Here is a 26,028-nt window from a genome sequence, read left to right as displayed (position 1 = left end):
ACTCCTGGCATAAGCTGAGAGTGTAAAAGCTGAAAATTATGGACCCCCCAGCCTGTGTTTTGAATATAGTTTATGGACTGCCTTGAAGGTATAATTACAGTATGACAGGATTACACAGCCAGTTTTCTTTATAAGCACTGGCATTAAAAAAAACATTAACAAGGCTATGCATATATAATGCATTGCTCATGCTGAGTCAGAACATACTCTGTTTTATAGCAATGATAGTGTAGAGGATAACTGATTTACAGTGTCTGAATAAGTCTAAGTCAATTTCAAAAATTAAAGAATTATAGAAAGAGACAACTCAGAAACAAACCAGTTTGTAATTTTTGTTAAGTGATGTACTGGAAATTTTATTGATGATGCAATCCTAAAATAGTTGTTTTTTTAAAAAAAAACTGGACACAAATTATGTGCACAACTTCGAATCTTTACAAGTTTGAAAGCTGGCATTGCACAGCAATAAAGTACTGTATGCAAGAAACATCAGTTGGAAATAAATCTCGATGGTGAAAAGTGCTGGAGTGGGGACTATAGGGAGAGATTATCTGTAGCAAAGAAAGGCGTCTGGTCTTCAGTTGTATTATGGAGTAGTCTTGTGGGATTGTTATGATTGATCTGTGGATTTTGGACCTTGATACTTCTTTAATCAAACTATAGGAATTGTAATTAGAAAGGTTTGCAAAGGATGACATCTGCTCCAGCTATATATGCGGGGAACAAGCAAGCAATCTACCTCCCTGTACATGTCCCCTTACGTTTCTACCTCCTAATTGGGTCAAAAAATCAAAAACTGGAAGCATTCTAATTGCTATTGACAAAACCCAAGCAAGAGATAATTCCTGCTTTTCTAGAAATGTAGATTATGGAGATGATAAGAAGCAATAATTAAACACTATGTATTTCAAAATTCAACTTGCTTTTGTTTGAAAATTGAAATGTTTTATGTATTCAGTAGCAAACACATAATCTAGGTTCTGAGTACATTAGAATGAGTCATGAAAAGTTCAGGCAGTAAAATAAGTAGATGTTTCAAAAAGGTATTTCATTCGTTAAGATATGTGACATTTGTGTCTTTAATGATAGTCAATCTCTTCTTTGAGTTTAATCAAAAATTTCTGATGTGAGACACACAGAACCTGCTCTTATTTAAGTATTCATATTTTTGTTGCAGCTCAGTGGCAGAACAGCTGAAGTGGGGTGAGACAGTACAAGCAGAGGCATTTGACAGTGTCACAATTTACTTCAGCGATATTGTTGGATTCACTTCAATGTCTGCAGAAAGCACACCACTACAGGTAGTACATTGTTAACTGAGGTCTACTAATTTTGCGACCTTCTATATTGATGTAATATTTCATTGCAATTTCTATAAATGATATTGCATTTTTGTATGAAAAATTTCAATAATGTAAATCATAGTCTCAATTATATCACCCAAACTGTAACAATAGATGCAATGGATATCAGCACACCGTTTACCATTTTAAACTTATTTATGAAATTAAATACTTTTGGACAAACTAAAAAAAGAATTCTCAATTGCTTTCTGCCCAAACACTCAAACCTAATATTAAGTTGTTAAAGTGTATAAGAAAGTACCGGTAGCATCAGTTAACCCTTGGGCAAGAAGACTGAAGGGAAGGTTTAATGCAATCTGCCACAGTTCAAATAATTTGGATGCAGAAAGACACTTAACAAAGCAGTATTTACATATCCTGTTAGTACCAATGCTGTTCATTAAAGTATTTCATTAGCCAACAAATTAAGAGAAATTGCATGTTCTTTGAATTCATATTGTTGCAGATTTTCAACTTGATGCCTAGGCTGATACAAGGGAACATTACCATCTGCAAGGTCACCTACAAGCCACTCAAAATCCAAACTTGGAAATATAGCGCCATTTCTTGAGCATCATTGGGTCAAAATAGTGCACCTAAAAGAACATAGAACATAGAACATAGAAGGATACAGCGCAGTACAGGCCCTTCGGCCCTCGATGTTGCGCCGACCGAATCCTACCTAACCTATACTAGCCCAATAACTTCCAAATGCCTATCCAATGCCCGCTTAAATGACCATAAAGAAGGAGAGTTCACCACTGATACGGGCAGGGCATTCCATGAACTCACAACCCGCTGTGTGAAGAATCTACCCCTAACATCTGTCCTATACCTACCACCCCTTAATTTAAAGCTATGTCCCCTAGTAACACCTGACTCCATTAGCGGTAAAAGGTTCTTAGTATCTACCCTATCTAAACCCCTAATCATCTTATACACTTCTATCAGATCTCCCCTAAACCTTCTCTTCTCCAATGAGAACAGCCCCAAGTGCCTCAGCCTTTCCTCATAAGATTTTCCTACCATTCCAGGCAACATCCTGGTAAACCTCCTCTGCACTCGTTCTAAAGCTTCCACATCCTTCCTATAGTATGGCGACCAAAACTGCACACAATACTCCAGATGAGGCCGCACCAGAGTCTTATACAACTGCAACATGACCTCAGGACTCCGGAACTCAATTCCTCTGCCAATAAAGCCCAGTACACCATATGCCTTCCTCACAGCACTATTTACCTGGGTGGCAACTTTCAGAGATCTGTGTACATGGACACCAAGATCCCTCTGCTCATCCACACTACCAAGTAGCCTACCATTAGCCCAGTAATCCATCATCTTGTTATTCCTACCAAAGTGAACGACTTCGCACTTAGCTACATTGAATTCCATTTGCCACATTTCCGCCCAGCTCTGCAACTTATCTATATCCCGTTGTAACCTACCACTTCCTTCCTCACTATCCACAACTCCACCGACTTTTGTGTCATCCGCAAACTTGCTTACCCAGCTTTCAAGTCCTTCCTCTAGATCATTTATAAAGATAACAAAAAGCAATGGTCCCAAAACAGATCCTTGTGGTACACCGCTAGTAACTGCGCTCCAAGATGAACATAATCCATCAACTACTACCCTCTGTCTCCTTCCAGCCAGCCAATTCCTAATCCAAACCTCTATTGTATCCTCAATGCCATACCTCCGAAGTTTTAGCATTAGCCTACCATGGGGAACCTTATCGAACGCCTTACTAAAATCCATATACACAACATCTACTGCTTTACCCTCATCCACTTCCTTGGTCACCTTCTCGAAGAACTCAATAAGGTTTGTGAGGCACGACCTGCCCTTCACAAAACCATGCTGGCTATCCCTGATCACGTTATTCCTACCCAGATGTTCATAAATCTTATCCCTTACCATTCTCTCTAAGACTTTGCCCACCACTGAAGTCAGACTCACTGGCCTATAGTTGCTAGGGCTATCCCTACTCCCTTTCTTGAACAATGGGACCACATTCGCTATCCTCCAGTCCTCTGGTACTATTCCTGTTGACAACGATGACATAAAAATCCAGGCCAATGGCTCTGCTATCTCCTCCCTCGCTTCCCATAGGATCCTGGGGTAAATGCCATCAGGCCCAGGAGACTTATCTATATTCATCCTTTCCATTATTCATAAAACCTCTTCCCTGCATATTTCCAGGGCATCCATTCTAATTATTTGTGATTCCATATTCACATCAGCAACAGTGTCCTGTTCCTGAGTGAATACTGATGAAAAGTACTGATTTAATGTCTCTCCAATCTCCTCCGCCTCCACACACAACTTCCCACTACTATCCTTGACTGGACCGATACCTACCCTAGTCATCCTTTTATTCTTGACCAAATGAACTGCAGCAAATCACCACCACATTTCCTGTGACAATGAGGGGTTGGCAATAAATGCTGGCCCTGCCAGTGATATCCATAAGCCCTGAATGAATAAAAAATTTGGCTTGTGATTGTCCACCTTTTGTAGAAATTAGTTGATTCCTGTTTCCTTTATATCAATGCTTCCATAATACAAAACCTATTTATTACATCAGTTTATATCTGGGCCAATAAGTTGTAAATCTAATCTGTTCTTTCACAAATGTCAATTATGGAGCTTCTTGCTTATACATAGAAGATCTGCATTTGCCAATGTGTTTCAGAACACAAGAGATTGGCAGAAACTGATTTTGTTTCATGGTTACTGGCATTGAATCAAGTGCCAGATGCTATTTCTTTCTAGAAATAAAGACTAGGAAATGTATTTAAGTTTAAGTTCCTCTTATGGGAGAAATGGAGGACTACAGATGCTGGAGATCAGAGATGAAAATGTGTTGCTGGAAAAGTGCAGCAGGTCAGGCAGCTTTCTCCTTGCTGGGAAAAGCTATCTAACAGGTTATTGATTCATAACCAATTCTGATAATCTTCATAAAGACATGAATTCACCTTGAAGTAAATTCTAATTAACTTGGTAAATAATTGTTTGGTATTCTAGATAAAAACATCAATGCTGCTTTTGTAAATAGCTGGGATTTTTTCTGGCAGTTAATGACTAATGTAAGATGAGATCCCAGACAAGATAGAGTACAGGTTAGGGAGACACTAGGAAGGAATGATTTGGAGATGCCAGTGTTGGACTGGGGTGTATAAAGTTAAAAATCACACAACACCAGGTTATTGTCCAACAGGTTTAATTGAAGCACTAGCTTTGGGAGCGCCGCTCCTTCATCAGGAAGGAAAACAGTGCTCAAGAAAACAAACATGATCTGGTAACAAAGAATAGATAGACTTTGCCAGCATAGAGTCATCAAGTTGTACAGCACAGAAACAGACCCTTCGGTCCAACTCATCCATGCAGACCAGATACCCTAAATTAATCTAGTCCCATTTGCCAGCATTTGGCTTTATATCCTTCTAAACCCTTCCTATTCATATACCCATCCAGATGCCTTTTAAATGTTGTAGGAGGAAAGGATACAATGAGACAAACCTATCTTAATTGGCTGTTTCAATCATTAAATATGAAGTAGGAATACCCAAAGGTGAGAGAAAGCATTAATAAATATAATGTGTGACTTATTCCAGACTCATTATTGCTTAGTATGTGTGAGGGAGAGCACACCTTGACCTTCTATTTGTTAGTTATTCTGACAAAGAAGACAAGCAGGAGGCTGGAAGAACACAACAAGCCAGACAGCATCAGGAGGTGGAGAAGACAATGAGATGCTGACTTCTCTACCTCCTGATGTTGCCTGGCTTGCTGTGTTCTTCCAGCCTCCTGCTTGACGACTTTGGATTCCAGCATTTGCAGTGTTTTTTTGTCTCTCACTGAGATATTCTTACAAAACATTTAAAATGGAAATTGAAAAATATCTGACAGACAGCAAAACAAAACAGTTTAACATGATTTGGTTTATGTTATACTGAGAGCGCAAAGCAAGTGTAGTACTTTAACTGGGTAAAATTCAATGGGATGGGGGAACAGTCAAAGCAAATGAAGTGGATTGAACACTGTAGTCAAGTAGATGCAAATCATCTTTGAAGGACTAATGTTAAAAATATAGGTCTATATACAGAATAGGAATGCTTACAAAACAACATTTACAATGGAAATAGTTCATTGAAGAATGATAAGAAGATGTAGAAATTTTTTTTTTAAATCATCAAATGAGAAAATAAACTCGAAAGATCTAGTTAAAAAACATATTAGATTAGATTACTTACAGTGTGGAAACAGGCCCTTCGGCCCAACAAGTCCACACTGACCCAACGAAGCGCAACCCACCCATACCCCCACATCCACCCCTTACCTAACACTACGGGCAATTTAGCATAGCCAATTCACCTGACCCGCACATCTTTGGACTGTGGGAGGAAACCGGAGCACCCGGAGGAAACCCACGCAGACACGGGGAGAACGTGCAAACTCCGCACAGTCAGTCGCCTGAGTCGGGAATTGAACCTGGGTCTCAGGGGCTGTGAGACAGCAGTGCTAACTACTGTGCCACCCTCAACCAGAAAAATACAAAATCAAAAATAAATGACTTGCAATATGTATTCCCAACACAGGAGATAGATCAGCACGTTTAAAAACATGTGATCCCTCTGCAATTGCACCATAACATAGGTCATTAATGAAACACAGCTTGTAGGGTAAAGGCTGAACAGCCTTTTGATGCACTTTCAAAAAATTGGTGCACTTATAAACATTTGCAAACCACAAGTTGTCTTTACTTAATCTTAGTCTTTATCATTGAAAGGCTGAAATTAAAAGAAGAGTATTGAAATTGGTATGTCAAGGACAGCTCCAGAAGGGAGCTAAGTAAAGGGCAGTGAAATACAGCAGGTCTGTCAAAACACATGGTAAAAGGTTTACACAAAATTCCGAATGCAATGAGTATTTTTAAGACCACTCTCATGGGCTCTCCAAATGATTTTCACTCCTTTGGCCCTTATTTATATTTATTGAGAACATAGGATGCATTTTAGCTGGATGTGATCTTAAAACAATTTAGCACATGAGCACATGGTGCTCCGCCTAGTGGTGACATTAGCCATAAACATAGCCCAACTAAAATGAAAGTTATAGACAATCTAAAAGGTGTCCAAAATAGTTGAATACCCAAACACATTACATTTAAAGTAGCCTAATGAGATTTGAGAATTACTTTGCTTTTAGATGTGGACATATGTGGCTGGCCAGCATTTATTATTGATCCCTGTTGCCCTTGAAGAGGTAGCAGTGCCTTCTTGAACCACTGAAGTCCACATGCTGTAGATTGCCCCAAATTGCCCTCTGGGAGGGATTTCCATGTTTCTGACCCAGCGACAATGAAGGAATGATGATATATTTCCAAGTCAGGATGGTGAGTGGCTAGGAAGGGAACTTGCAGGTGGTGGTGTTCTTAATGACAATATTCTTGAATCACTGGTTTAGAAAAAAAATCTTCTTTCATTCAATTCATTTGAGGCAAAAATAGTCTGCCCACCATATTGAGAAAAGTCCAAGAATTCACTATGGAGTCGTCACTCTGGAAATAGCCACTGGGTCATTTATATAGGCATAGAGATGGTAAAGACTATCAATTATGGAAATCAAAACCCATGAATCATTAAACAAAAAAAGATGTGTTGTGTTGTGTTCAACAGTATTGTGTTCAAAACACAATTAAATGCAGTTTTCAGAAGAGGTGGCTGTTTAAATAGCTTTCCATAATATTGTTTCCTTGATTACTTTGCTAAAATCAGAATTTATATTTTTTATTGGTTATTTTGTTTGTTGCTCAATTGCTTTCAAATACATCAGTAGATAAGAATTTTTATTTCTTCATGCAGGTTGTGACCTTGCTGAATGATCTTTATACCTGTTTTGATGCAATTATTGACAATTTTGATGTCTACAAGGTATGTAAAATACATTTTAAGCAACAGCTATATGCCCTCCCATCTTTAAATTGAATGGTATCATTATACAATAAGAGAGAATGGGAGAAGTTTGTTATGTATATATTTGTTTACTTTATGTACAACAGTCTACTTAGGACTGAGGGTTAGTGTTTGATCATGTGATAGCTGTTTCTAAACTGTTTAAATTTGTTGAGAAATGCCAGCTGTTAATGAAATGTTATATTCTCTGAATACACATCATGTGAATCATTTTGCAGTTTCAACAATTTTTTTCAAATGGAAAAGGCTGCTAATAAAAAGGCAAAAAGAGGTGAAAAAAAGCTGTCCGTGAAGAATACAGCATAAGTGATGATCTCACTGTGTGTGTGTGTGTGTGTGTGTGTGTGTGTGGTGTACATGTTAAGTTAACTCAGTTTATGTTATCATTATCTCAATATGTGCAGAATTAAAACAGGCCATTTAACACATTATGCCTATACTAGCTCTTTTAAAGAGTCATCCAATCCCAATCTCCTCTCTCCCTATAAATAACTCACTTTTTTTTATTCTTTATCAAATTTTATTTTGCTTCGACCATGTTTTCAGACAGTGCATTCCAATTCTCAAAATGTTTAAAAAAACTCATCATTCTTCTGTCAATTGCCTCGAACCTGTGACTGTTCGTTATTGACCTTCCTATGAATGGAAACATTTTTCAATTTACAGATGCTGTTTCTTAATGCACTGAAATCTGTATGATTTATGATAGTAATTTTACATCCTTTGTGACTGTCATTCTTGAAGTGGTTTCCTGATGAGCTTTATGTCTTTAATCATGCGTAGCAAATTGTATTGGACTAGGTTCCAAGGTAACTGCGTTGAGTCTGATCCAAGAGTCACACCTGAAGTTACTTCAATATAAACTGCCACAAGTACAGATGGTAAACAGTTAGAACTGCCTTATCCACACTCTTGGTGATAATACACTTCTCCAGTTGAGTGAACTTCACTTCAGCATGGTGAAGCATAAGGTCTGTTTGCTATCAGAACAGATACAAGAATCGTGCTGCACAAGAATTAATTTGACCTTGAATCAACCACAAATAAATATTTTTTTCTATAGGGTTAGATCAAAGCTAAGTGGAATGCAGTGCGGAATTGCTCAATGTGAAGGTGAACTGATCAGGCATTCACAGTCTTTTATTGGATTCTTGGGATGGCAAAACTGACATACAGAGTACAGCACGAAAACAGACCCTTCAGTCCAACCCATCCATGCTGACCAGATATCCCAACCCAATCTAGTCTCACCTGCCAGCACATGGCCTATATCCCTCCAAACCCTTCCTATTCATATATCCATCCAGATGCCCTTTAAATGTTGCAATTGTACCAGCCTCCACCACTTACTCGGCAGCTCATTCCATACACATACCACCCTCTGTATGAAAACATTGTCCCTCATGTCTCTTTTATATCTTTCCTCTCTCACCCTAAACCAATGCCCTCTAGTTCTGGCCTTCCCCACCCCAAGGAAAAGACTTTGTCTATTTATCCTATCCATGCCCCTCATGATTTTATAAACCTCTATAAGGTCACCCATCAGCCTCTGACACTCCAAGGAAAACAGCCCCAACCTCTCCCTATAGCTCAGATCCTCCAACCCTGGCAACATCCTTGTAAATCTTTTCTGAACCCTTTCAAGTTTCACAACATCCTTCCATTAAACTATAAGAATTACGAGTGGAAGCAGGCCATTCAGCCCATTGAGTCCACTCCACCATTTAATCATGGCTGATGGGCATTTGAATTCCACTTATCTGCACTCTCCCCATATCCCTTACGAGATTAAGAATTTATCAATTTCTGCCTTGAAGACATTTAATGTCCCCCTCTCCACTGTGCTTCGTGGCAGTGAATTCAACAGGTCCACCACTGTCTGGCTGAAGAAATGTCTCCTCATTTCCATTCTAAATTGATCTGCTCTAATTCTAAGGTTGTGCCCACAAGTCTTAGTATCCCTGCCTGACAGAAACAAATTCACAGCATCCACCCTTTCTAAACCATGCATTATCTTGTAAGTTTCTATTAGATCTCCCCTCAACCTTCTGAACTCTAATGAATACAATCTCAGAATCTTCAGCTGTTCATCATATGTTAGACCTACCATTCCAGGAATCATCCATGTGAATCTCCGCTGGACATGCTCCGGTGCCAGTATGTCCTTCCTGAGGTGTGTGGCCCAAAACGGGACACAGTATTCTAAACGGGGCCTAAACAGAGCTTTATAAAATCTCAGTAGCACATCGCTGCTTGTACATTCCACCCTCTTGAGATAAATGACAACATTACATTTGCTTTCTTAACCACGGACTCAGCCTGCAAGTCAACCTTTAAAGAATGCTGTACTAGCACTCCAACATCCCTTTGTACTTTGGCTTTATGAATTTTCTCACCATTTATAAAATAGTCCATGCCTGGGCTCTTTTTTCCAAAGTGCAAGACCTCGCATTTACTCACATTGAATTTCATCAGCCATTTCTTGGACCACTCTCCTAATCTGTCTAAATCTTTCTGTATCCTCCCCACCTCCTCAGAACTACCTGTCTGTCCATCTAACTTCATATCATCAGAGAACTTCACCGGAGTGCCCCCAGTCTCTTTATCCAGATCATTTATATATAAAGTGAACAGCTATGGCCCCAACACTGAATCCTGCAGGACACCACTTGTCACCAGCTGCGATTCCACATCCCAATTCTCTGCCTTCCATCAGACAGCCAATCCTCAATTCCTGCCAGTAGCTCACCTCGAACACCATGGGCCCTCACCTTACTCAGCAGCCTCCTGTGAGACACCTTATCAAAGGCTTTTTGGAAGTCTAGGTAGGTTACATCCACTGGATTTCCCTGATCTAGCCTACTTGTTATCTCTTCAAAGAATTTTAACAGGCTTTTAGGCACAATCTCCCATTACTAAATCTATGCTGACTTGTTCTAATCCAACCCTACACTTCCAAGAATTTAGCAATCTCATCCTTAACGATGGATTCTAGAATTTTACCTATAACCGAAGTTAGGCTATTTGGCCTATAATTTTCCATCTTTTGTCTTGATTCTTTCTTGAACAAAGTGGTTACAACAGTGATTTTCCAATCATCTTGGGCTTTCTCTGACTCCAGTGATTTTTGAAAGATCACAACCAATGCCTCCTCTATTTCTTCAGCCACCTCCCTCAGAATTCTAGGGTGTAGCCAATCCGGGCCAGGAGATTTATCAGTTTTTAGACCTTTTAGCTTATCAAGTACTTTCTCCTTTGTAATGGTCACCATACTCAATCTGCCCCTTGACTCTCCTTAATTGTTGGGATATTATTCATTTCTTCCACTGTGAAGACTGACACAAGGTATTTATTAAGTTCTTCAGCTATTTCCTTATCTCCCATCAATGTGGTGTCGCCCAATCTCTACTTTTGCTTCTCCTTTGTTTCTTATGTGTTGAAAGAAACTTTTGCTATCATTTCTAACATTGCTGGCTAGCTTACCTTCATATTTGATCCTCTCCGTCCTTATTTCTCTCTTTGTTATCTTCTGTTTGTTTTTGTAGTCTTCCCAATCTTCTGATTTCCCAGTGCTCTTGGCCACTTTATAGGTTGTCTCTTTTTCTGTGATACATTTCCTGAGTTATTTTGCCTGCCATGGCTGTCTAATTTCCATCCCCCCCCCCCCACCACACCCAAAAAAAATGAGTAGATCTCATTGAAACCGAAGCTTCTAACATGCCTAGAAGAGTAAACACAGGAAGGAAAGTAGTCCTGATGACTGGAGAGTTTAGAACCGCAGGTTACAGTCTAAGGACATGGGTTCAGGTTAGCATTAGCATTAGGACTGAAATGAGAAGAAAGTTCTTCACCCAGAGAATGGTGAGCATATGGAATTCTGCCACAGGCTAGCAGATGATAAATAGGAGATTGTGCTGTTTATGTTTCAACTTCCACAGTCTCACCCCACCCTCGTCCCCTTCCTCCACAATAACTTTTGATTCCCTTGCCTAAAAATAGTCAATCTAACTCTGCCTTAAAAATACTTAATGACCTTTCCTCACCTGACATCTGAGGCAGACATTTCCAAAGTTGCACAACCCTCTGAAGGAAAATTCCACTCAACTTTGTCCTAAAAAGGTGATGTTCCCTAGCTCAGGACTTACCCATTAGGGTGAACATCCTTTCCACATCCAGTTTGCCAACTCCATTCAGGATCTTATGAAATTCAATGGAACCATCCCTGGCTCTTTTGAACCTCAATAAAAACCACTCTAATTTTTCCTCGTAAAATACCTAATCACATTCAAGGTGTCAATTTAAGAATCCAGCCTGAACGACCTCTGGCACATTTTTCATACTTCTTTAAAGAAGGAGACTAAACCTGAATGCAGTATTTGAGGTGTGGTGTCACCATCAGCATGTTTAACTGAAGTATATCAACATTATTTGTATTCTCAATTCTTCTCATAGCAAAGGCTAGCATCCCATTCACCTTGCTGATTATGTATTCAGTCAAACAATGTGGCACTGGAAACACACAGCAGGTCAGGCAGCATACGAGGAGTAGATGAGTTGACGTTTCGGGCATAAGCTGATGAAGTGCTTATGCCCAAAATGTTCACTCTCCCTGCTCCTCGGATGTACCCTGACCTGCTATGTTTTTCCAGTGTCACATCTTTTGACTCTGACTCTCCAGCATCTGCAGTCTTCACATTCTCTCAGTGATTATGAATTGAACCTGCATACTAATGTTTTGAGACTTATGGACTAGAACTCCTGGATCCATCTGCACCTCAGAATTTGCAACACCCCCACCCCCACCCCCTCCGCGCGCCCCCCACTGACTTTACTTGCTCTTTTCCTTTTTAGATCTCCACAGAAGCTCTTACTGTCTGTTTTTGTATTTGTACTTAGCTTCCTGTCATGTTCTACTTTATTAGTTCTAATTAACCATTTAACTGTTCTTTGTATTCTGACCAGTCATTAGAATTCCCACTCACCTTTCAGCAGTTATATGCTTTCTCCTTAAGTTTGATGCTTTTCTTAACTTCTTTAATTAACAATGAATGGTGTGTCTTTCCTTTGGATTTTTTTCTTTATACTAGAAAAGTATTTATTTTGAATATGCTGCAATATCTATTTTAATATCTGCCACTACTTCTGTTTAAAGCAAACAGACAGGTCAGCATTCACATCCACAACTTGCCCTTATTTAAGCTTAAAATCCTAGGTTTAGGCCCACTCTTCTCCTGTTCAAACTAGATGTAAATTTTAAACATATTATGATTCTCAGTAGCTAAATGTCATTACTGAGATTAATAATTAAACTTATTAGATTGCATAATACCAAGTTTAGTGCAGCTACCCTCTAGTCAACATGCGGCTCTAGGAACTCTCTATCAACTCTTCATCAAGGCATTATAGCCAATCAGTTTTCTCTCATTTATATGTACATTGAAATCACCCATAGGTATTTCTGTCCTGTTAACACAAGCACCTAATATTTCTGCTTGTAGAATTCACCCTTCAGTGTGGTTTTTATTTATATTGGTTATAGATTAGAATTAGATTAGATTACTTACAGTGTGGAAACAGGCCCTTCGGCCCAACAAGTCCACACCGACCCGCCGAAGCGCAACCCACCCATACCCCTACATATACCCCTTTCCTAACACTACGGGCAATTTAGCATTGCCAATTCACCTGACCCGCACATCTTTGGACTGTGGGAGGAAACCGGAGCACCCGGAGGAAACCCACGCAGACACAGGGAGAACGTGCAAACTCCACACAGTCAGTCGCCTGAGGTGGGAATTGAACCCAGGTCCCTGGCGCTGTGAGGCAGCAGTGCTAACCACTGTGCCACCGTGCCGCCAATTGCACAACTTTCCCCTTCTATTCCTCACTTCCATCCAAAACTATTCTATGTCCTGACCTTATGAACCATGGACATCTCTAACTATTGCAGGATTGCTTATGTCTTCATCAAACTCTTTAAGAGCCCAGTAGGACCTCAGGATCCTCCTACTTCTCTCATACTAAAGACACTGTGTTGCGCAGAGTACATTAGACCACTGCAATCGAGGATGGCCTTGCTGAGAGATGCTAAAGGAAAGTTCACATGGGTCAAAGCAGCACATTCTCTTTTTGAGTAAGGCAGTGGTTTTTATTTTGTTGTTGTGGCTCTGGTGGTAAAGTGCCTGCTCTCCTGTTCCATGTTTGCTTGGCTTCCTCACTGAGGTCATCCAACAGGTCAAGCTGTGGTTACTTTTTGTCCTCAGGAACCAAGAAACTATGGAACCTGCTACAGGATGAACTAGTTATGATAGCTCCCTGGATACAGCACACACTTGCACTGTTCTTTCACAGTGATCACACACCAACTGCATGACAAAGCTCTGGATGCCCTTCTGATTATCAAATACAGCTGTCTCTTCTGCTGCCATCCTATTTGCTCCATGAGCACTGTCTTCTGAAAATCCGGTAAAGGAAGCAAATCTGGCATCGCTCTGGTTGTGACCAGTCTAGTCTGCCTTCAAGTTAATATAGCTGGAAGCTCTCATGAACAAACCTGATGGAGCCGTGGCTGCAGATTGCGAGATCCTAGTTTACCCAGATGTGAAGAGGTGGTAACGTAGACATCAAGAGATTGGTAATCCAGAATCCCAGGCTAACATTCTGGCGATGTGAATTTGAATCCCACCATGGCAGATAGTGAACTTTGAATACAGTAATGATCTGAAATTTTTTAAAAAGCTAACTGACATGTAACCACTATCAATTGTCATTAAAAACCCATTTGGGTCATTAAAAAGGTTTAAGATTGAAAATCTGGCCTTTTATATATGTGACTGCAGCCCCACAGTAATATGGCTGACTCTAACTGCCTTTTGGGCAATTAGGGATGAACAATAAGTGGTACATGGGCAGAAATGTCTGTAACCCATGAATGGTTTTTATTAATGAGGATTGTGTTCAACTTGACAGCTGTAGGCAATAGGTAGCTATCTAACCGATGGAAGATTTTTAGATTTTATATGATGGGATATGACCTTTCATCGCCTGGATATTAATCCAGATTCCTTGGATTGCTACAGGCCCTATATTGTTTATCGAGTAACATCATCACTATGTAAACGTCTCTTACTGTGTGGTTGCAAACATGTGCAGAGCCAGCTAAGTCTCCACTGTTCAGAAAAGCTTACCCTTGGTCTACAGACTGTGCATGAAGGATTTCAACAGCTCTGTGTCTAATCACCCTCTTCTGTCCATTCCATATGGCTGACGAGAATGCAACAGCAATAGGTATTGCAAGATGCTCTTCATGTCACTGTGGTTGGTGGGCTGGTGCTCCTGTAGACTACGTGTTAAAGGAGATCTCGCATGCAGAAAAGTGAGATTACTCTCTGGTATACAAGATACTTTGATAAAATTTGCATTGAGTTGCTGGTCCAGCATCAGTTCATTCAATCTGAAAGTACTGCACCTTTCTGCATGATTTTTTTGTGGCTGACCTTTATATTATTCCATTCCTGATAAAGGGCTTTTGCCCAAAACATCGATACTCCTCCTCCTCGGATGCTGCCTGACCTGCTGTGCTTTTCCAGCACCGCAGTCTCGACTCCATTCTCCAGCACCTTTATATTACTCTTGTCAGGACAGTTTCACTTTCCACTGAGTTCCTGCAGCATACTCACCTTCTCCAACCTGGTGAGGTTTACTCACATGCTTGATGCGTTATTGCAGGTTAAATTGGTTCTTATTTGCTTTATTTTAACCTCTTGTGCTTTCTCATCCCGAATGCTGTAGGAGATCCCTGTATGTGGCTGAGAAAGCCCTGACTGTTGACGCTGAGATTATTACACTTTCTGAAGAAATATTCCTGGAAAAGGAAAATGAAATTTATTTTGTATTGCTCTGGCAGAAATCTTAAGCTTAATCTTGTGTACTGTGAACCTCGAGAATTTAATGGCCTTGAATTGGAAGTGGCAGTATGAACAATTGCCGTAATCCATTCACATTATTGATCAAAGAATTCTGCTTATCGCCCAACAAAGTTACATCAGGAAGCCAGAATAACACCAATTGACTTTCAGAGTTAGAATTTCGAAATGAAATGTCATGTTGCAGCTTAGAGCCCTAATAGAAAATAAGACATCTCCCACCTTAATAAATTTTGTCTTTGTATTTCGGACTTCCAGCTTCGCAGCAATTTGCTTTTGCCCAACTAACAAAGTGTTTGTTCTCTCACCTTCAGGTAGAAACAATCGGAGATGCCTATATGGTTGTTTCTGGGCTCCCAGTGCGAAATGGTAAACTCCATGCACGAGAGACTGCCAGAATGTCCTTAGCACTACTGGAAGCAGTGAAATCATTTAAAATACGACACAGACCCAATGACCAGCTGAAGCTGAGAATAGGAATCCACACTGGTAAATTATCTTCACTCAAATTGCAGACTTTTATGTCTTCTTGATGGATTTCATTGGTGTTGATTTGGAACAGAGGTTCATCTGAAACATTCCAAGGTGTAGGTTCAAATTCTACAGACGTTGCACTCATACTGTGTGGCCATAAGTAATATTCTTCTAGAGAGACACTGCTGTATAATGACCAGAAGAATCTCCATAGTCAGTTCGTGTTCTGAGTTGCTATAAATAGTATCAGTAGGGGGAAACTTTAGAGCAATGTTATATGTCTAGGGTAAAGAAAGAGCCCATGCCGCTATCCTGAAGATTCACAGGTTAAATCAAAATGGGCATTTCATTGAGATACTATAGGACCACAAACACCACAGAACTCCTTTCCTCATGAATCAGTGTCTTCAGGAAAGAAAGCAAGCAAAATCTTTTATTTTTAAGATCCAGCATTAAATTAAGCCATTTTTAATTTCAGCCAACTGAAGGCATCTAACAAAAAAGGCTGTTGACTCATGAAGGCAGTTTCAGAGTTGAGTCCATTTACTTTATAAATGAAAGGCTTAGAGTAGATACAATGGAAACTGCAAAAGGAGTTAGGGATCAGACAAATTACTTGAGAAGGAGATGGGTTGTTGGAATAAAGGGAATATGTAAACAAAGTGCCAGGTTTATTGCCAGGTTGAATACTCTGTAGAATGGACTGATGGAACATGTGCCAGATAAGCTTTCACTGCAAGTCTTTTAAAAGAGAACTTTAGCTATTAATAGGAAATTGTTAATTAGCTGGCATAATCAGGAGTCATGGGCTCCTAGCATGGAGCGTTTTTTATTTTTATCTTTCCCATAATATACTTGGTGGGTGATGTATGTGGTTAAAATGTGCCTGAGTGAGGTGCATTTTATGGGCTTGATCGTCTTTTCTTGGACTTATTGTCAGGTAGTCACATGAAATCATATTAATGAGGCATTCAATTTAATAATCTATAACACTACATTAGCACTTACATGAGTGAGCACAGCAGTTTTTCCATTTCCAGCTGCTGTCCTTTCAAAGTCTTTTTTCCTGCTGGTTAGCTACATATACCTGCCAACTGTACATTCAGTCCTTTGCTGGCTCTGCTTTATATCTTTGGTAAGCTTCCTATACCCTATTACAATCACTCGAGGTACTTCTGTGCATAAAATCATGCTTCATTTGTATTTTGGAGCATCCTCAACAACACTGGAAGAGCTCTAACAGCCAGCAAGGGCCAATTATGTTAAAACTGCATGAGCAATGTGAATGGTTCAACAGTGTATTCGGAATAAAATGGTGTACCCAGTGCAGGAGCAGACAGCAAAACATCTCCTGAATTGACTCTCAACGCCTCCAGAGAAGCACGTGCATTTTTATTTATTGTACTGCATCCAAAGGCAATTCTCCATTTAAAGACAGTATTACAGCATAAATGTGGTGTGAAATTTCACCTGGGGAATGAAGTATGTTTGCACTGCAATGTGAAATCAGGCAAACTGAATCAGAATACATGCGTAATGGATTTAATTGTGAGGAAAGAAAATTTTTTTTTTAAATGAGTCCTTGTTTGTCGCTGTTCCAAAAGGATCCAGAGCAAAAGAAAAGTTGAGTATTTTGGAAAACACGTTTTAAATGATTCATAAATAATGAAGAAATGTTTTTCTCTTTTTTTCATCTAATATCAGGGCCAGTGTGTGCTGGGGTTGTCGGATTGAAAATGCCACGGTATTGTCTATTTGGAGACACTGTTAATACAGCATCCCGAATGGAATCTACAGGAGAGGGTAAATGTCTGCTTTAAATCACATTTTAAACGATGTTCTCCATTGATAACTATGTACAAATGTTGAAAACTCAAAATCCTTTTATAAACAAACTCAGAAATTGCCAAAGAAAGTCAACAGGTCTGGCAGCATCTGTGGAGAGGAAGCAAGTTAATGTTTCAGATCCAGTGACATCTGTGGCTCTTTGATGTTTTTATTTTCAAAATCGTTTACAGTCACCAAATGGAAGTAAAAGTACACAATAATGAAGTATTAATTGCAGCACCTAAATGTTATCATAAGGAGAGTTTCATTTTATCCAAGTTGTTTTTGCGCGTTTCTATTACAACTGCGACATCCTTCCGCTAGAAAGAAGCTTGATCCCAACAAAGATTAAATTCCACTGATCTTTAACTGCATTGATTTTCTTGTACAGGAAGAATATATGAAGGTGAATTAATTGAGATTTGCAAAATATTTAGGAAGTCAGAAAGAGTCGACAGAGGGAAACGACTTCTATTGATTGGAGAATTTAGAAGAAGAAAGCATATCCTAAAAACTAGAGACAGACCTTTCAGAAGTAAAGAAGCACCCATACATGCAAAATGTTGGGACAAGCTTGAAGTTCTCTTCCACAAATAGCAAATGACGCTGGATCAGTTGTTAAGTTATAAATCTAAGACTAACAGATTTATGTTAACCAAAACAGACATATCTAAACCCCTAGCCAAGGTGTTCCAGTAAAACTATAACACTGACATCTACCATACAAGGTGTAAAATTGCCCAGTTACTTCCTGTGCAATCTAGCCCAGTGTAGTCCTGCCCTATTAGTCTACAGTGTAGTTTTAACCTAGCTGCGAAGCCTCTCCCAAGGATATTTATCTTGAAGAAGCTCTCCTTCTCTCTCTCTCTCTACAAGGATCTCAGTGAGTCTCTCGCTCACTGCAACCCCCAGCCACACCCCTCTCCCATTTATCTCACCACCCCCTCGGTTCACAGCCTCATTCCTGATGAAGAGATTTTACCCGAAACATTGATTCTCCTGCTCCTTGAAGGAGCAGGACGCTGCCTGACCTGCTGTGCTTTTCTAGCACCACACTCTCGATTCTAATCTCCAGCATCTGCAGTCTTCACTTTCTCTTTGATGAAACAAGAAGTTGACTAAGCTATCAAAAGACACTTACAAAGGAATAGCACAGAATTGTTCTGGGGCAGAAGAAGGTCATTTGGCCGACCATGTCTGTGCTAGCTACTGAAATGGCATTATGATATAGTGCCATCCTCTCACTCTTTCCCCATAACCCTGCACATTATTTCTATTGAATTAATACTCAATGATCTCTTGAAGGCCTGTATTAAACCTATCTGCATCACATCCAATCAGTCCATTCCTGATCCTAAACATTCACTGTGTGAAAAAAATGTTTTCTCACATCATATTTGCTTCTTTGGCAAGTCACTTTAAATCTGTGCCCTCTCATTATTGATGCTGTCATGATCAGGAACAGTTTCTCCTTGCCTCGTCTGTCCAAGTTTATCATGATGTTGTAAACTTCAGTCAACTCTTGTCTTAGCCTTGTCTCCAAGGAAAATGGTCTCAAATTTTCAGTCTAGCTTCATAACTGATATATCTCATGCCTGGAAACGTTCTCATAAACCTCTTCTGCTCTCCCAACATTGCATTCACATCCTATCGAAAGTGTGATGCTAGAACAGTACACAGTACTCCAGCTGAGGTCTAACTGCTGAATAATACAGGTTCAATATGATCTCCCTGCTCTTGTGCTCTGTGGCATTATTCATTTAACCGTAAGATACTGTATGATTTATTAACCGTGCCGTCTTCCTGTCCTTTAAAGGCATCCACACATATATATCCAGGCCTCCTTGCTCAAGCTTACATTTTAGAGTCGTATTTTTGTTAACTGTCTTTCCATGTTCTTTATACCAAAATGTATCATCTCACACTGCTCCACTTTAATGTATTACCTCATATTTCTCTGCATTTACCTGCTCACTGTTGTTCAGTTTGGGTTCCTGTGGGGTCACTTAACCCTCATTCCAGCTGAAGTCCAAACATGAAAAAAGAGCTATATTTCAGAAATGAGAGTAACTGAAATCAAGGCAGTATTTGACTGAGAATGTCATTAAGGATCCCAAGCAAAACTGGGGTGGAGAGGAATCAGAAGAATGATTCTCCAGTAGTTTGAGTTGTACTTAGCATATATGATGATTGCTGTTGTTGTTGAATTTCAGTCATCTCAGTATAAGGTGTCTCTGCAGGAATTCCTCAGAGTAGTGTCCTGGGTCCAGTCATCTTCAACAGCTTCACCAAAGACCTTCCCTGCAGCATGAGGCCAGACATGGGGCTGCTTGCTGATGATTACATAATCTTCAGCACCATTAACAACTCCTGACCATATTGAAGCAGCCCAAAACAATATACAGCCACTCCAACACAACACCACATAACTTTTATACTTACAGAACTTGACCAGTTCCTGAGTAGTCTCAATTACGCAGCCAATTTAATATTCTTCAGCCCAATTCATTTCTCATATCCCATGTTTTTCCAACATTTGCCGACTGTTCATTGTCTCATGTTTGTCTGCATTGCAGAATATTCAGTCACTTTTCTCTTATCTTCTGTGGCATCTTTCTTAAACTCATCAACATCATGAAAGTGCTTCCATCCCTAAAATCCTCCTTACTGTGCACATAGAGGTGTTTCTGAACTTTATAACTGAAAGGCCTGGCTCTATTTTTTAATCAATATTTTCAATTCCGCTTCACGTCATGAAAGCTTCAATCACCCATTATATTCCTGCAGAAGCAAATCAAGAACAAAGAACAAAGAAAATTTACAGCCCAGGAACAGGCACTTCAGCCCTCCAAGCCTGACCTGACCCAAATGTACTGTCTAAACCTGTCGGTCAATTCCTAAGCATCTGTATCCCTCTGCTCCCCACCCACCCATGCATCTGTCAGATGCATCTTAAATGAATCTACCGTGCCTGTCTCTACCCCCTCTGCTGGCAACATGTTCCAAACACCCACCACCCACTGGGTGAAGTACTTGCCGCGTGTATTCCCCTTAAACTTTCCTCCTTCACCCTGGGAAAACAATTGTCTCTATCCACCCTGTCTATACCCTTCATGATTTTATAAACCTCAACCAGGTTGCCCCTCAATCTCCTTTTCCTAATGAAAATAAACCTGACTTACTCAAGTTTTCTTCATAGCCAGCACCTTCCATACCATCCTCATAAACCTTCTCTGCACCCTTTACAAAGAATCCATATCCTTTTGGTAATGTGGTGACCAGAACTGTTCACAGTATTCTAAATGCGGCCGAACCAGTATCTTGTACAATTTTAACATAACTTATTAGCTCTTACACTCAATACCCCGTCTAATGAAGGCAAGCATACTATATACCTTCTTGACCACTCTATCCACCTGTGCAGCAACCTTCAGGGTACAATGGACCTGAACTCCCAGATCTCTCTGCCCATCAACTTTTCCCAAGGCTCTTCCATTCATTGTATAATTCCACCTAGAATTAGTCTTGCCTAAATGCATCACCTCACATTTGTCTGGATTGAAAACCATCTGCCGCTTTTCCGCCCAACTCTCCAGTCTATCTATATCCTCCTGTATTCTCTGACAGTCCCTTGTGCTTTCTGCGACTCCACCAACCTTCATGTCATCTGCAAACTTGCTAATCATACCAACAGTGCCCTCTTTCAGATCATTTATGTATATTGCAAATAACAGTGGCCCCAACACTGACCCCTGTGGAACACCACTGGTCACCTTTCTCCATTTCAAGAAACTTCCTTCAACTAATACTCTCTGCCTTCTGTTACTCAACCAGTTCTTTATCCACCTAGCTAGAACACCCTGCATACCATGTGATTTCACTTTCTCCATTAGTCTACCATGGGGAACCTTATCAAATGCCTCACTAAAGTCCATGTATATGACATTAACAGCCCTTCCTTCATCTATCAACTTGGTCACTTCCTCAAAGAACTCTATTAAGTTCTCCCCCACACAAAACCATGTTGCCTATTACTGATAAGCCCGTTCTTTTCTAAATGTAAATAGATCCTGTCCCTCAGTACCTTCTCCAGAAACTTTCCCACCACTGACGTCAGGCTCACTGCTCTGTAGTTACCCGGAATACCCCTACTTCCCTTCTTGTACAGGGGGAACAACATGGGAAACCCTCCAGTCCTCTGGCACTTCACCTGTATTTAAGGATGCTACAAAGATATCCATCAGGGCCCCAGCTATTTCCTCTCTTGATCCCATCCGGTCCTGGGGATTTGTTCACCTTGATAACCTCTAGCCTACCCAACACATCTTCCCTACTTATGTCAATGTGATCCAGACTAATCACACTTCTATCTCTAATCTCAACATTCATCATGTTCCTCTCCTCAGTGAGCACTGATGCAAAGTACTCATTCAGAATCTCACCCATTCTCTCAGGTTCGACACACAGCCTTCCTTCGTTATCCTTTAGTGGACCAATCTTTTCTCTAGTTACCGTTTGCTTCTTATATAAAAATAAAATGCTTAATTCTGCTCTCTCAAGCTATTTCATGACCCTTTTAGCCTGCTTGATTCCTCGTTAAAGACTTGTCCTATTCTTCCGATATTCCTCCAGGGCCCGTTCTGTCCTTAGCTGCCTAGACCTTATGTACACTTCCCATTTCCTCTTGGCTAGTCGTACAATTTCTCCTCTTATCCCCAGTTCACGAACCTTGCCTTTCCTATCCTTTGCCTTCAACGGGACATTCCTATCCTGCACTCTCTTTAAACTATCTTTGAAAGTCTCCCACATCTCGAATGTGGACTTCCCTTCAAATAGCTGTGCCCAATCCACATTTCCGAACTCCTGCCTAATTTTGATATAATTGGCCTTGGCTCTTCCCTTAGGACCACTCTCTTCTTTATCTACGAGTATTCTAAAACTTCTGGAATTGTGGTCACTGTTCCCAAAGAAATCCCCCACCACAACGTCTACCACCAGTCCTGGTTCGTTCCCCAGTGCCAGGCCCAATATGGTCCCTTCCCTCATCGGACTATTGACATACTGCTCTAGAAAATTCTCCTGGATGCTTCTTACAAATTCTACCCCATCCAGACCTCTGACACCAAGTGTAACTCGGGCAATGTTGGGAAAATTAAAATCTCCTATCACCATACCCTATTGCCTCTACATCTTTCCATAATCTGTTTACCAATTTGTTCTTCTACCTCACACTCACTGTTGGGAGGTCTGTAATACAGCCCCAACAATGTAACTGCATCTTCTTATTTCTCAGCTCCATCCATAATGCCTCACTAGCCAAGACTTCAACAGTGTGCTCCTTTAGCACAGCCGTGATATTATCCCTGACCATCAATGCAACTCCACGCCTCCCCTCCCCCCTTTTATTTCCTTCCCTATCCTGTCTGAAGCATCTATATCCTGGAACATTTAGTTGCCAATCGTTGTGCCCTTTCTTCAACCAAGTCTCTGGGATTGCAATTACGTCATATTCCCAGGCACTAATCCAAGCCCTAAGTTCATCTGCCTTACACACTATACACCTTGCATAAAGTGGATGCATTTCAGGCCACTAGTTTTTTGCGCTCATCTGCTCTCTGCCTACTAGTGTTCTTTCTGCTAGTGTTCTTTCGGGGGGTTTAAACTAACTCTGCAGGGGCATGGGAACCTAGACTGTAGCTTTAGGGTGCAGGACCTGAAGTGTAGGGAGGTTAGGAACATGGCATCAATCTCGAAGGAGGGTGCCTATAAACAGGAAGGTGGCTTGAAGTGTGTATGCTTCAATGCGAGAAGTACACGAAATAAGGTAGGTGAACTTGCAGCAGGGTTGGTACCTGGGATTTCGATGGTGTGGCTATTACGGAGACATGGGTAGAACAGGGACAGGATTGGTTGTTGCAGGTTCCAGGGTTTAAATGTTTTAGTAGGGTCAGAGGTGGGGGTAAAAGAGGGGGAGGTGTGGCATTGCTTGTCAAAGATAGTATTACAGGACGATGGATGAAGACTCGCCATCTGAGGTAGTTTGGGCTGAGCTTAGAAATAGGAAAGGTGAGGTCACCCTGTTAGGAGTTTTCTACAGGCCTCCTAATAGTCCGAGAGACGTAAAGGAAAGTATTGCGAGGATGATTCAGGAGAAGAGTGAAAGTAATAGGGTGGTTGTTATGGGAGACTTTAACTTCCCAGATATTGACTGGGGAAGCTATAGCTCGAGTACATTAGATGGGTCGGTGTTTGTCCAATGTGTGCAGGAGGATTCCCTGACACAATATGTAGACAGGCCAACAAGAGGTGAGGCCATACTGGATTTGGTTCTGGGTAACGAACCAGGCCAGATGTTAGAATTGGAGGTAGGTGAGCACTTTGGGGACAGTGACCACAATTCGGTGACTTATCTTAGTGATGGAGAGGGATAACTGTGCACTACAGGGCAAGAGTTATAGCTGGGGGCAGGGAAATTATGATGCGGTGAGGCATGACTTAGGATGTGTGGCTTGGAAAAGTAGGCTTCAAGGGAAGGGTGCAATCGATATGTGGAGCTTGTTCAAGGAGCAACTATTGAGTGTCCTTGATAAGTATGTACCTGTCAGGCAGGGAGGAAAGGGTCGTGTGAGGGAGCCGTGGTTTAATAAGGAATTGGAATCCCTTGTTAAAGGGAAGAGGACGGCCTATGTAAAGATGAGGCGTGAAGGTTCAATTGGGATGATTGAGAGTTATAAGGTAGCCAGGAAGGATCAAAAGAGAGAGCTAAGAGCAGCAAGGAGGGGACATGAAAAGTCCTTGGTTGATAGGATTAGGGAAAACCCAAAGACTTTCTATAGGTATGTCAGGAATAAAAGAATGACTAGGGTAGGAATAGGTCCAGTCAAGGATAGTAGTCAGAAGTTGCGTGTGGAGGCTGAAGAAATTGGAGAGACACTGAATGAATACTTTTCGTCAGTATTCACTCAGAAACAGGACATTGTTGCCGATGTGAATATTGAGTCACACTTAATGAGAATGGTGGCTTTGAGATATGTAGGGAAGAGGTGTTGGAAATTCTGGAAAGGGTGAATATAGATAAGTCCCCTGGGCCTGATGGCATTTATCCTAGGATTCTCTGGGAAGCAAGGGAGGAGATTGCAGAGCCATTGGCCTTGATTTTTATGTCCTCGTTGTCTACAGGAATAATGCCAGAAGACTGGTGGATAGCAAATGTGGTTCCCTTGTTCAAGAAGGGGAGTAGGGATAACCCTAGTAACTATCGGCTGGTGAGTCTTACCTCTGTTGTGGGCAAAGTCTTAGAGAGAATTGTAAGAGATAGGATTTATGAACAACTGGATACGAATGATATGATCAAGGATAGTCAGCATGGTTTTGTGAAGGGCAGGTCGTGCCTCACAAACCTTATTGAATTCTTTGAGAAGGTGACTAAGGAGGTGGACGAGGGTAAAGCGGTTGATGTAGTGTATATGGATTTTAGTAAGGCGTTTGATAAGGTTCCCCATGGTAGGCTACTGCAAAAAATATGGAGGTATGGCATTGAGGGGGAGTTGGAGGTTTGGATTAGGAATTGGCTGGCTGGAAGAAGACAGAGGGTAGTAGTTGATGGTAAAGGTTCATCTTGGAGTGCAGTTACCAGCGATGTTCCGCAAGGATCTGTTTTGGGACCATTGCTGTTTGTCATTTTGATAAATGACCTGGAGGAGGGGCGAGAAGGTTGGGTGAGCAAGTTTGCGGATGATACGAAAATCAGTGGAGGTGTTGACAGTGAGCAAGGATGTGGCAGATTACAGCGGGATTTAGATAAGCTGCAAAGCTGGGCAGAAAGGTGCCAAATGGAGTTCAATGTAGCTAAGTGTGAAGTGATTCACTTTGGTAAGAGTAACAAGAAGATGGAGTACTGGGCTAATGGTCAGATACTTGGTAGTGTGGATGAGCAGAGGGATCTTGGTGTCCATGTACACAGATCTCTGAAAGTTGCCACCCAGGTAAATAGTGCTGTGAGGAAGGCATATGGTGTACTGGGCTTTATTGGCAGAGGAATTGAGTTCTGGAGTCCTGAGGTCATGTTGCAGTTGTATAAGACTCTGGTGCAGCCGCATCTGGAGTATTGTGTGCAGTTTTGGTCGCCATACTATAGGAAGGATGTGGAACGGGTGTAAAGGAGATTTACCAGGATGTTGCCTGGTATGGTAGGAAGATCGTATGAAGAAAGGCTGAGGCACTTAGGGCTGTTTTCATTGGAGAAAAGAAGGTTTATGGGTGACTTGATAGAGGTGTACAAGATGATTAGGGGTTTAGATAGGGTTGACCATGAGAACCTTTTTCCACATATGGAGTCAGCTATTATGAGGAGGCATAGCTTTAAATTAAGGGGTGGTAGGTATAGGACTGATATTAGGGGTAGATTCTTTACTCAGCGAGTCATGAGTTTATGGAATGCCCTGCCAGTAACAGTGGTGGACTCTCCCTCTTTATGGGCAT

The 26,028-nt window shown here is 40.9% G+C and overlaps 1 protein-coding gene across 1 annotated transcript in view; it reads left to right on the top strand.

Annotated features, from left to right (window-relative positions):
- The window catches only part of npr2 (natriuretic peptide receptor 2), a 176,706-nt gene that overhangs the window by 136,723 nt on the left and 13,955 nt on the right, over positions 1-26,028 (top strand). The window contains exons 18-21 of the mRNA XM_060821360.1: positions 1,178-1,301; positions 7,211-7,279; positions 15,561-15,735; positions 17,425-17,523. Of these exons, the coding sequence (XP_060677343.1) occupies positions 1,178-1,301; positions 7,211-7,279; positions 15,561-15,735; positions 17,425-17,523 (467 nt within the window). The remainder of the gene's footprint in view (positions 1-1,177; positions 1,302-7,210; positions 7,280-15,560; positions 15,736-17,424; positions 17,524-26,028) is intronic.

This window comes from Hemiscyllium ocellatum, chromosome 1 (assembly GCF_020745735.1).
Source record: "Hemiscyllium ocellatum isolate sHemOce1 chromosome 1, sHemOce1.pat.X.cur, whole genome shotgun sequence".
In the NCBI taxonomy this organism is placed as follows: Eukaryota; Metazoa; Chordata; class Chondrichthyes; order Orectolobiformes; family Hemiscylliidae; genus Hemiscyllium; species Hemiscyllium ocellatum.
Note: the sequence above shows the minus strand (reverse complement) of the source record. Positions and strands in the feature narration are given on the sequence as shown.